This window comes from Cebus imitator, unplaced genomic scaffold (genome assembly GCF_001604975.1).
Source record: "Cebus imitator isolate Cc_AM_T3 unplaced genomic scaffold, Cebus_imitator-1.0 Scaffold552, whole genome shotgun sequence".
Lineage (NCBI taxonomy): Eukaryota > Metazoa > Chordata > Mammalia > Primates > Cebidae > Cebus > Cebus imitator.
In genome coordinates this window covers 824,763-837,377 of record NW_016107867.1, presented here as the reverse complement: position 1 = coordinate 837,377, position 12,615 = coordinate 824,763, and the positions used below count along the sequence as shown (strand labels likewise).

Sequence of the window (12,615 nt, the reverse complement as noted above, 5' to 3'; positions counted from 1 at the left end):
GAATGTAGTCCCCCGATTCTAGCTGCAGCAACTGCCCGGCACTTTCCTGGCTTGGTGTGAGTCTGGGAGAGGGGCCTATGCCAATATGAAACCCTGCATCCTTCCACCTCAACAGCAAGGCTGTTGGGACAACGGCCGGCAGGGATCCCAGACTGGGCTCTAAGGGGAGAGAATGGTGGCTGCAGCTGAGCCACCTGTCCTCCTCCCACATACCCCCGGGCTGGCCACGCCCCCGCCTGTCATTGGCCTGAGAATGCCAGGACGCCTTGGGCTGCATCCTGGGAAGTGTAGTTCTGCACAAGGCAAAGTGGTTCATGGAGGGAGAGCTGGTTTCCCGGTTGCCCTGGCCAAAGGTGGGCCTGAACCAGATCCTGCGGGCCACTTCTGAACAGCTTCACCCCCTCACCCCTTGAATGCACAAATCGGGACACCTTAGCAGGATGACTTCCTTAATTGCAATCGCCTTCGGGAGCAGTACGCCGCGTGCCGAGCGGCGCCCCTGGGCTCAGCGCAATTCGGGTCCCCTGCGCGAATCCTTCATTGAGGCGGAACTGGGGCTGGCGCCAGAACCGGTGTGCAGTGGGGTTGGTTCCGGCGCGGGCGACGGGGCCATGGCCATGGCAGGGGCTGCGTGCTGCTTAGTGGTGGTGCCTTCGCGAGGACTAGCGGCTCTGTCCGCTTCGGGACCCCCCTTGGCACCCGGGGCGTCAGGGGGGCTGTTGCTGCTGGACCACAGCGGACTGGAGACGGAGATGCGGGCCATGGTGACTTCGGGCGCAGTGCTGCCGGTGGCGGGCAAGCTGGCGGAAGCGCGGGCCGCGGCAGGGGAGGACATCGGGCTGCCAAGGAAGTGCCGACGGCCAGGAGCAGCGGTGCAAGGGTGGGAGAAACGCAGGATATTACATCATAGACACGCGGCCACTTGCGCCCCTTGAGAGCGCCAGTCTCAGGAGCACCGCACCTGTGGCGGGTGGAGGTCAGCCAGGCCTCCGTGAGCGCAGCCCTCTTCCAGGAGTCGCCTTCGCCTGGGCTCTTGCGTAAAGGCCTAGTAACCACGCATCGTCTCCCTAGATATCTGCTCTGAAGGCCTGTCAGTCCCCTTATCAGAGAGGCAAAACGCTCCTCGTGGCTCTTCATACATAATAAAAGTTGGCATCAAACCACTTATTCAAGGTCAAGTCCAAGGGAACAGGATGAAAATCCCAGAATGTCAGGGGACCAGCAAACACTGATGCGAGGTCAGGAACCAAACTTTTTTGAGACGGAGTCTCACTCTGTTGCCCAGTCTGGAGTGCAGTGGTATGATCTCAGCTCACTGCAACATCTGCTTCCCGGGTTCAGGTGATTCTCCTGCCTCAGCCTCCCAAGTAGCTGGGATTTACAGGCACGCACCACCATGTCTGGCTAATTTTCGTATTTTTAGAGACGGGGTTTCACTACAGCCAGGCTGGTCTCAAACTCCTGACCTTGTGATCTCCCACCTTGGTCTCCCAAAATGCTGGGACTATAGGCGTGAGCCACCAGGCCCGGCCAGGAACCAGACTCTTAATAAACATTTCCCATGAGCCTGCGGTGCCAGGAGGATTTACCGTAATGGTTTGACTGCTTACCACCCCTAGTGGTCCCAGTGGTAGTGGTACCCAGGGCCACTGCCCAGGGATGGGCAGAGTGAAACTGCTGGGCACACCCTGACCTTGGCTGTCCTCTTGGGGGTGAACAGATGTTGGCATCAGTAGTGGACATGCCCGTTTCAGCCAGACCTTGGGCACTGCCTGTGATTGGCCAGTGGGGTGCCTGACATTGACCACTCTTCTCAAAACTTCCAGTGCATCTGGCTGTGCTTCACTGTCCTGTCCTGGTTTTTTTCATTCTGTCTTCTGCTGATCCTCTGCCTCCACTCCTAAACTAGACCTACTTTGCCACTCTGGGTGTGTTTATTCATGGTCATAGCTCTAGCTAAGCTGATAAGACATAACTGCTCCAGCCGCTTCTCTTTCCTGAGCTCCAGACTTCGAGAATCACCACTGTTCTTGTGGTGAGAGATCATGTCACTCTCAAATATCCCCATGTGGTGCCTTCCCTGAGCTGCTCCAGGGGGTCCACAGTGTGGGCTCTGCTTTCTGCCTTTATCTTCCCTCAGTCCCCTCTGCTGTAAGCCCATTCCCAGCTGTTATGCACCCCTGTCCCCTGTCTCACCCCCAGCCCATACACCTACTCTTGGGTGTTCTTGCAACCCTCATCCTTCAGGTCACTTCCCCAGGGAAGCTTCCTGGCCCTCCACTGTGGCAGGCACCATCTTTGGGTCCACAGCTCTTCTGCTAAATCTCTGAAGCAGTCACTGCCCTGTGCCTGCTCTTCCTCTGTGGTCACTTTCCTGCAGATTTCTCCAGTGCTGGGACTCCTTCTGATGGACCTCAGTGTCCCCAGGGCTTAGCACACAGAGAATGTGGAGTAGCCTTCATTACTTGTTTCTCCCTACCCACCCCACTTTCCAGGTGGGAAGGGAAGGAGACACTGAACCTGGTCAGGGGTACAGGAAAGGTGGGGAGACACTTTCTGGCTGGGGCAGGACCTCCCCCCAACCCCCCATGGCCAGGCCTAGGCCCAGGAGACTGAGCACTGAGGAAGGCCTGGCATTAGGATGGAGTGGGCACAGAGCATGCTTGAGTTCCTGGCCATTCTGGTCTCCTTCATGGGTTTGCTGCGGATCTTGCACAAGTGGCTGCCCTTTTCTGAGCCTCAGTGTCTCCACACAGTGAAGGTGCAGGGGGCTGACATCCTGGGAGTGAGATGACAAGCCAGATCTCCACTCATCTCTCCCCAGGGTCCCCAAGTGAACCAGGACCGGTGGATGCCAGCTTCTGAAACTAGATCCTCAGAACTTCCCCGTGGCAGGGTGCTGGCATGGTGGCCAGAGAGGCCTCCCTGGGGCTGCACAGCTGGGCCTGAGCTGGCCAGTCCCAGAGCCACCAGGCAGCCACTCTGCAGTCCTGCTGGTGTGGAGGCCAGGCACCGATAGCAGCTTGGCTCTGCCGTCATCTCATTAGATTTATCCCTCTGTTCACCAAGGGTGTGCAGCTTAAAACTTCATAAACCCCTCAGTCTCCCACAAGCCAGCACTGGATGGAGATTTTAGGTCCCCTGGGTGAAGACTGGGCCTGGGGGCTGGGCTCAGCTTTTTCAGTCACTCCTGGGCCCCGGCTCAAGGTGAGGCCTCCCTCTTTCAGCTCTCTCTAGGCTGAAAGAGAAAACAAGAAACATCCAGGAAATCTTATTCCCTTTATTCTCTTCAGCTAAGCAACATGACCACTGGTGACACAACACTGTTTTTGACACACAACACTCAAAAGTGGGGCCTCTCTTCACGGGGACAAGTCAGGTGACTGGGGCTTCCCTAGTGGGGACAAAGGAGTCTGGGAGCTGCTGACCTCAGGGCCTCACAGAACCCCACCTCTTGGCTGTGATGGCTTCAAGTTTCCCCACCATTCAGGATTCATGCCCAGTTCCAAGTTCCCATCTGACCTCCATATCCACAGCAGTTTCGAGTTTTACTCTGAGTTCTTCCCTTTGCTTTCCCCACTGATTCCCTGACCCTATTTTTTGGACTCCGCCCTCCACCAGGGCGTTTCTGAGGGGCCTGTGGCCTGCATGCAGTTGGCCAAGTGCCTTCCAGACTCAGTTCTGGTGGGCAAATGCCTTGACCCCGGGCCTTCATCTGAGCAGATCTGAGCAACTCTAGCTACTGCCACCTCCCTGCTTCGATCCTCCCAAGACATAGCTCACTCTTAAGAGGGGAGCCCCTGGTGAAAGGAGCTTGGGAAGATGGGCAAGAGAGAACAGGCCACACCCCAGAAATCTCTGACCCTGCCCCTGTCCTATTCCAAAATGCCTCACCCCACAAATTGTGCTCACATCATCCATCCCGTACCAGAGCCAAGCCCCTTAGCCCTCACCCATCCCTACAACATGCGAGCATCCTACTATATATGCTACACCCTAGTCTGAAACAGGCCTGCACCGGCCTTCAGCCACACTGCCTGCCTCCCCCTGGACTGGCCTCTGAGCCCCCAAAGCTGCTCCCCAGGCCTCTTCTGGGGACAGATTCCTTAAGCCCATTTCTGAGGGCATCTGCTTCTGGCTTTGTGAGGGTTTGTCTCTACAATTTCAGTTTCTGCTACCATCCTGGGGCAGGGGGGGAATCTGCTTAGACTTGGAGGACTTCTTTCCTCAGTCTTACAAGGACGCTCCCTTCATCAGCATTCTTTCAGGAAGAGACCCACAGGCAGCCCCTCCCTCAGTAGTGCTTCCCTTCCTGGCACTTAGGTGGGCTGGGGCATTACACGTGGATGGCAACAAGGTTCTCCCCACAATCCTGAGGCCTGCCTTCTCCTTCTCCCCAGCAGGCCTGGCGTTTCCCTCCCGCAACGTTCTAGATTTTGATCCTTTTAAATGTGAGTGTCATCCTCTGGGGGCAGGATAGATGAAGGGCAAAGGATTTGCATTGTGTGAACCTTTAGGTCATGGAATTAAGAGGTCTCCTCCGCAGCTTTGCAGAAATCCAGGTCACCCCTCTCTGAGACGCAACTCCTGACGCGACTCCCTGCATCTGGCATCTCAGTCCTCTTACTCCAGGACAGCTCACTGCCGGGGTCGGCGAGCACTTCCTTTCCAACCCAGCGCCAGCAGAGTCCTCTCCTTCTGAAGGGGTCTCCAGGGTTAGGGAGTGGGATTCTTGTTACGCATGTTTCACTCGAGTTCTCTCTCTTCCACCATCTCACAGGGCAACTGCCTCTCCCCAGCCACATATGCCCAGGCCTGTGAGCAGGCTTGGCTGGGTTTATAAACGTGTAACTGTATGGTGTGGGAGGTGAGATGGGCCTGGCAGGGGAGCCTTTCTCATCCTTCTGTTTCCCTCTGAAGGTTTCTTGCTAAGGAGGAGAGAGGAGCCAAGTGGGCGGAATCCATCCCATCCATCCCAAGGCTGAGATCAGGCTGGATCATCACAACCCTGGAGGGCTCCAGGTACCAGGGTAAGGAGGGTGGTACGGCCTCCGTGGCCTCTTCAGGTACCTGTGGCTTAGTCCATGGGGTGTCTGGATCCCCACCAGGGGGGCTGCCTTATCCTGCGGGGCAGCCTTGCTACCAACAAAGATGACTGAATGGCTGAAATTTAAAATCAGGTTGCTGGCTAATCAAAGCTTTCTAAGAAATTCTGTGACCCTGCTGACTTGGAGAAGGCTAGGGAGGCCCACACGCAGGCCCTAAGTCTGAAGGGCTTTATTCTTTGGAGGTCGACTAGCAGCGGTTCTCTCTCTCCACTGAGGACAGAATTCAAGGAAATGAGCTGCCACTGGTGGCAGTTAGATTTCAGGAAAAACCTCCTGACGATGAGACCTGAGAACATGGTGGGAGGCAACCGCCATCCCTGGAGGCCTTGCAGAGTAGAAGTCCCTGGCTGGGCAGGGACAAAGGGTGGTCCTGCCTGTTGCGAGGAGAACCCTCACAGTCTGAGAGCTGGGACCTGCCTGTAACTTGCAGTTTCACAAGCTCCCGGAAGCAAGAAGGGGCTGGAGTTAGCTGGGTTCCATGTGATCAGTTTCTCCACCTTGGTTTGCTCCCCTCAAAGCAATCTAACAGAAACTGCCCCGTTTCTACCTAATTTTTGTGGTGGTTTCTCAGTATTCTTACACTGACCATGTTTCTATACCCCAAACTTCAGCCTTTAAAAAGGCTTGCCAATTTGTTTTTCATTTTGGGGTTCTTTTTGATAGGGAATTCCACAGCCTCTCCCTAACGCACACAATTCATCTAAAATTGGCCTCAAACCCCAAGGAATCCTGGTGCAGTGAGCGGGACCTGCTCTTCCTAGTCTCTGTCTTATCTCCTCTGGGGGCTCCAGAGCTCCTGGTCACTTATTTTTCTTCTTTCCTCCTTTTCAGTTCCACCCAGTTCCCACACCACTCCCCCAGTTGGGCTTCTTCCTCCATGGAACTGTCCAGGGCCGCTAGGAGAGAACACTGTGGAACAGTGAAGGGGAAGTGTTTCCTGCACCTTCTGAGGGTCGCTCCTCCCGGGTCAGTGCCATCGTGGCACTTCCCCAACCCTATAGGATTTTCCTAAGGATTTTGATACAGCTTTATAGGGTTGTTTAGAGACATATTGGGACCTCTTCCTACAATTAATAGGGCTTTTATCCACTATGGTTTATAGGGTTTTTCTGCTACAGACTTAAAGGGCTTTTTTTTTCCTACATATTTATAGGGTTTCTAACCCAACAGTTTTTATCTACTGCCTTATAAGTGCTTCCCACCAACAATTTTATAGGGTTTCTCATCACTGATGTAAAAGCACTGTTTTTTCCCAGGGTTCTTTCTCCTCCACTCCACTACCATCTGACAGGGTTATCCTCCTTTCCATGTAATTTTTTTTTGGGGGAAAAAAATCCAGTGTTCCTCTCTGGAGAGAGAGGCCCCTGGTCTCCAGACCCATTTCACAGGGAGACCCCTGGGTGGCAGCTCCTGTGGAGCAGGAGGGCTGTGACTTCTGTGAAGCCTTCTCCACACTCGGGGCACAGATAGGGCTTTTCTTGGGTTTTGGGGCTTTCTCCTTCTTCCCCTTCCCCGTGGCTGCTGCTCCCTGTTGGGGTAGTGGCCTCCCCCTCACCTTCCTGGCCTGTGGACAGGGTGGCTTCCTCTGGAGAGGGGTCCTCAGGACTGGGGGACTTTTCCTGGGTGTGTGTTTCTTGGTGCCGGGTGAGGGCTACGCGGTCGAGGAAGGAGGCCCCGCAATCTGAGCAGCTGTAGGGTCTGGCCCCCAGGGGGCTCCTGAGGTGCTCCAGGAGGACGGAAGAGCTCTTCCCCAGCTCTGGACTCTTCTGAGAGCTCTTCCCACCTGCATGGACTTTCTGGTGCAGCAGCAGCTCAGAGCTGAGGCCAAAGCTTTTTTTGCATTCAGGGCATTTAAAGGGCTTCCCACTTAGGAAGGGGCTGGGCCCTGCGCCTTCCCCTAGGCCAATCCTATAATCAGGAAAGAGAAAGGGCTTTTCGTTGCCGTGGGTGAGCTGATGCTGGAGGAGTACAGAGCGATCCAGGAAGCTCTCTCCACAGTGGGAGCAGATGTAGGACTTGGAGGACAGCAGCCCCAGCCTCTGGCTGAAGCCCTCCTGACCCTCCTGCGGCTTAAGCGGCTGTCCAGGGGCCTCGGCTCTGCCCTCCGCAGCCCCGGGGTAGGAATTCCCTCCAAAAGGGAGCCTCGGGGGTCGTAACTGAGGAGGTTTGGGGGCTGGGTGTGCGTTGAGGCCGCCCGAATTTTTGTAGGGGTTTTCTCCGATATGGATCCTCTGATGTTGCATGAAGATGCCCTCGTCGTTGAAGCCCTTTCCGCACACTAGACACTTGTGTGGCTTGGCTCCCGGCGGCGGGGTCAGCAGGGAGGGGTCCCCGAGCCCCAGCAGGGCTTCACCCTGAGCCCTCCGCGCCGGGGTCTTCCCCCTCTCATGGATCACCCGGTGCTGCTCCAGCTCGTGCGCCTCCAGGAAGGCCTTCCCGCAGTCGGAGCACACGAAGAGGTTCTCGTCCATGTGCGTCCGGACATGGGTGATGAGGTTAGAGCTCTGGCTGAAGCTCTTGCCGCACTCAGGGCACTTATAGGGCTTCTCGCCCGTGTGCGTGCGGCGGTGCTGGATGAGGTGGGAGCTGCGGATGAAGCTCTTGCCGCAGTCAGAGCACTTATAGGGCTTCTCGCCGGTGTGGATGCGCTGGTGGCGGATGAGGGTGGAGCTCATGATGAAGCTCTTGCCGCAATCGGCGCAGATGTAGGGCCGCTCGCCGCGGTGGATGCGCTGGTGGTTGATGAGGTTGGAGCTGACGCTGAAGCTCTTGCCGCACTCGGGGCACTTGTAGGGCCGCTCACCCGTGTGTGTGCGCTGGTGCCGCAGCAGCGTGGCGCTTAGGGTGAAGGTCTTGCCGCACACCGGGCACTTGAACGGGTCCTCGCGCAGGTGAGTCCGCTGGTGTTTGATGAGGGTGGAGCTGTGGCCGAAGCTCTTGCCGCACTCTAGGCACTCGTAGGGCTTCTCACCCGTGTGCGTGCGCTGGTGCTGGGTCAGCTCCGAGCTCTGGATGAAACTCTTGCCGCACTCAGTGCAGCGGTACGGCTTCTCGCCCGCGTGGATCTTCTGGTGCTTGAGGAGGTTGTGGTTCTGGCCGAAGCGCTTCCCGCACTCGGGGCACTTGTAGGGTTTCTCACCTGTGTGCGTGGCCTGGTGCTGGATTAGGTCCGAGCTGCGGTAGAAAGCCCGGCGGCACTCGCCGCACTTGTAGGGCTTCTCGCCGGTGTGGGATCGCTGGTGCTTGATGAGGTTGGTGCTCTGGGTGAAGGCCTTCTCGCACTCTGTGCACTTGTAGGGTTTCTCTCCCGTGTGCGTGCGCTGGTGCTGCACCAGGTTGGAGCTCCAGCTGAAGCACTTGCCGCAGTCGGGGCACTTATAGGGCTTCTCGCCCGTGTGTGTGCGCTGGTGCTGCACCAGGTGCGAACTCTGCGTGAAGCTCTTGCCGCACTCGGAGCAGGTGTTGGGTCGCTCGCCGGTGTGGATGCGCTGGTGCCGCAGCAGCTTGGACCACTGGCTGAAGCTCTTGCCACACTCGTTGCAGATGTAGGGTTTCTCTGCCCCCACCGGGCGGCCCTGCACCAGCTCCCGCAGGCTGGGCTCGTTGGTGGGGACCACCGGGGGGCTGTTCCATGTGGTGAGAGTGCCCCACTGCCAGCTGGCCTCGCAGGCCTTGGTCCAGTCAGATGGGGTAGTGACTACTTCAGGGGCTGAGGGGTCTAGGGGCGTCTGGTGGTCCAAGGGGTTGGAGTGACCCAGTGGGGTTGGGGGCTTCTGGGGGGCAGAGGGGTCCTGGGAGGATCTCTCCAGGGACATCTCTGTTGAGTCCTTGGATTCTGGACTCTGAGCTGGGTCTCCCATGATGATCTCCTCCCCAGAACTTTCCTGATGAGGGCTCTCCTCTTCGTTCCCACTCTCGGCACCTATAGAGAGAAAGGGAGTCTCCAGCCCCCAGCCCCTTTCAGAACACGGGGTCTGTTCTCTCTTCCCTCCCCTGCGTGTCCCCCAGAGTCTAGACCCCTCCCTGAACCGGGGCCACCGTCTTGCCAGGACTGAGGCCCCATCTTGTGTCCCTCACCTCTGTGAACATCGCTGGGGCTCTGTTCCGGACCCTGCAGATCCGGGCCCCACAGCGCAGTCTCCGGCTCCATCCCAGAGCTCAGGACTGCAGTGTTCCAGGGACCCTGCGGGGGAAGAGAGTGATGAGCGCACACTGGGAGCTGATTTTGCACTCTGCTTTACTCCCCCTGAACCTCACTCCTGCCCTGCCCTGCCCCATTCCTCCTTGTGTGAGCTTCAGTGTCCTCCCACCCCATTTTTCTGGGCACAGGTTCTTGCTGTGGCTCCCATCCCCTGCAGGCCTGATTCCTGCTCCAGATCTTAAGATCACAACTAAGCAAGCAGGTGAATTTTTAAGAGTGTAATTAAAAACTCATCACTCATAAGCCTGTGAACCCAGACTGGGGGCTGGAGATGTCTCTAACATCCACAAGGGAAGGAGGTTTTCACCCCACACCTCTGATGCCCAGAGGCTGGGAAACCTGTTATTTTGCTAATCAGAGGAAGCTCATTAAGACTCTAATTTTCCTCTTTAATGGGGCTGCTAATTGAGACCAATAAACTTTTCCCTTCTGTGCCCCAAAGAGAACCGAGGCTGCCTGAGACACTTAAAGGGTTAAAAAAAAAAAAAATTTCCCAGAGGGGATAGGGCCCTCTAAAAGGACTGGGGCACTTTCCCGTTATCCAAGCACAGAAAGAGGGTCAGGCCAGAGGTGGGGGGAGGGGAAGTTTAAAGCTGCCAGGAGCCTCTGCAGGAACCACCCAGACGGAGAGAAAAAGGAAGAAGGGGAGAATGGACGCTGCGTGAACACTGCAGGGGACACAGCACCTGCCATGGTATCATTTCTCTCACCCAGTTCTCCCACAGCCTGATGAGGAGACCCAGGAATCAGGTTGTCCATTTTACAGATTAGTACATCAGTGCCCGGGGAGACCTCTTCAAGGTCAAGGCTGAGAAGTGGCAGAGCTAAGATCACAAAAGCAGGGCTCCGTGTCTGGCTCGTCCCTGTCTCTGAGAGCATGAGGTGACCTTGGGAGTCATGTGAAACTCTCATGCTTGTGGGAGGCTGGCAGGAGACAGGTGATGAAGACAGTTCACGGGGAGCCTGCTGTGAGAATAGGCTGGAGAAATTCCTGGAGCCCAGAGGTTTCCCAGGCTAGAAAAGGAGTTGGACCCAGTGACTAGGCCTGTGGGTCTGTGCCCATGAGCTGGAACCGTACTCCCCACTGAAGCCCTCCTATCCCCACTCCCACCTGAACCCTCCCTTCACTCCTTTTGTTCTGCTTTGTTGAGGCTATTTCCCAAGCCTAGGATGGTGCCTGACATGGAATAGGTGCTCCAGAAACTTTGTTGAATGAATGAATGAAATGTTCCTACCCCTGGAGCACCTGTTTGGTCTAATGCCTTTAAAGATCAGTTTGCAAGGGCATGGCAGCAAAGGAGCAGGAGTTCCAAGTGGCCCCCTGGTAAAAAACAGCCGGCTGTCACTCCAAAATAGTGAGATGAGTCCAGGATGAGGGAACGGGGCCACAGGAACAAAGCACTAGGAGGAGGACGTCCCACACCATTTACACCCTTGGGAGAATTCTGGGGTGGGGCCTGGAAACTTTCGATGGCTGTGTGGGGTGGGCGCTGTGTGCACAGGGGCAGTGGGGCAAGGGAGACATGTCAGGAGGCAGCCGAGAGGTGACCAAAGTGAAGCAAGACGGGCTACACCCTACCAAAGAGCAGTAGGAGAGACAGAAGTTAGCATTTAGGAAGTAAATTAATTTCTTCGTCTCTGCAGCTACTTAAGCTTGGAGAATCCCCCTTCCCCAGCCTGTAAGTGTCTTTGGGATGCTGGAAGAGGAGACCTCTGCCACGCTGGGGGCTGGGGGCTGCCTGATGTCCCATCTGGGAAGGATGCTCTGCTGTGTTTGCTGGGAACAGGTAAGAGCTTGTGGACATCGATGACCTCCGAGAAATTCCCACCCAGCTGTAGGAGGGAAAGAGTTAATGACAGGGCCGGCACAGAGCATGGAGGTGGGAAGACTGAGGGAGGCCAAGGCCCTGGGAGCCCAGGCGCCAGGCACGCCAGCCTGAGACCTCGCGATGGCCTAGCTGCAGAGGGAGGGAAGGAGGAGCCGCCTCCCGAGAGTTGTGGGGAGCGGCCCAGGGTGACCCTGACATGGAGGCGGTGGGAATGCGGCCGCCTGGCTCGGCCCCCCCACTGCCTGCACCACCCGGACTTCTGTTCCCCGGAGCCATGGCCCCGTCCCGCTGCTGATCCAGAGCCTGGGCATCTCTGCCCCCACCCCCGGCCCCCAGGTTCTGGCTCCTTCCAGCACCGCCGGGCTCCTCCAGGGCTGCGCTGGCAGCGCCGGCCCCCGGCCCTGGCCGATTCCTCTTCCCAGAATCCCCAGGCTCCCCTCCCCCGCCGCCGACCCCCGCGCTTCCCAGAATCCTCGGCCCTCTGCGCCCCCCGCCCGCCCCCACCCCGGCCACGGCCCCGGGCGGGGGTGGGGGGCTCAGGCCCAGGCTCCCGGCCCCCGCCTCCCAGGCCCCATTGTTCCCCGGCGGCCGTCCCGGGCCCTCCAGGCTACCCCCCAGGAACCCAGGCGTCCCCAACTCACGGCTCTGGGGTCTGGGAAAAGCTGGAAGGCGGAATCCAGCCCCAGGGGACTTAACCCCTTCAGTGCCCTGCCTCGGGGGACGGGCTGGGCACAGAGGACTCTGGGGTCCTTCTCAAGGGGTGATTCCAGGCTGAGGACCCGGGGACCAGTTCAGGGTGACTGGGACGGAGCAGGAAGTGACCCCAGCTTCCCGGGCCCCTCTAGCCTGGAGTCAGAGCATCAGCTCTATGGGATTTAACCCTTTGCCTCCCGCAGCCTGGGGAAAAAAGGGGACAGCCGTGGGAGCGGGGAGGAGGCTGGGAAGCCGCCCCTGACCCTGTCTCCAGTGGGAGCAGGCAGCTTAGGCATCTGGGGCAGCCCCAATGCCCGCGAGGGTCCCTGGGCTTCTGGCCGCTCTCCATCTCGCCAGGGCTGTGCCGGCCGCGCCCAGAAAGCCCTATCTCAGATTTGGCGGCTGCTGGTCCCCTGAGGCCAGCCTTTGTTTGGACTAACCCAGAGATGGGGCTGGGGTGGGAGCAGGGTCTGGCAGGGCAGACCTGAGAGGGAACACCCTACCGACTAAACATGGCCCCAATGGTTGATAGAAGTCATGGCTGCATGAGTTGGGGCTGCAGGGACAAGCACAGCTGGGAAGGATTTGTGACAGCCTGTGTCCCAGCCCCTCTTCCCTAAACACTTCCCGTCAAAGGAGGAAACTGAGGTTCATGGTGGCAGGAAAGAAGCCAGTGGGGGTTCTCTGGCCCAGGAGGGAGAACCTCTTTCCCCATAGCTCAGAAGGCACCTGGCTCACAGCAGAAGCTTTAAAAACCCAGGAACACTGATGGCCTCGCAAGGTC

At 57.7% G+C, this 12,615-nt stretch overlaps 1 protein-coding gene across 1 annotated transcript; it reads right to left on the bottom strand.

The window, feature by feature from the left end:
• Positions 1 to 3,265: 3,265 nt before the first annotated feature.
• Positions 3,266 to 12,257, bottom strand: ZNF629 (zinc finger protein 629). The gene is made up of 3 exons (XM_017515479.2): positions 11,780 to 12,257; positions 9,186 to 9,291; positions 3,266 to 9,030 (listed from the first exon to the last, which is right to left on the bottom strand). Exons 2-3 carry the CDS (start codon positions 9,256 to 9,258, stop codon positions 6,491 to 6,493), a joined length of 2,613 nt encoding a protein of 870 aa, XP_017370968.1. The 5' UTR covers positions 9,259 to 9,291; positions 11,780 to 12,257; the 3' UTR covers positions 3,266 to 6,490.
• Positions 12,258 to 12,615: the final 358 nt, after the last annotated feature.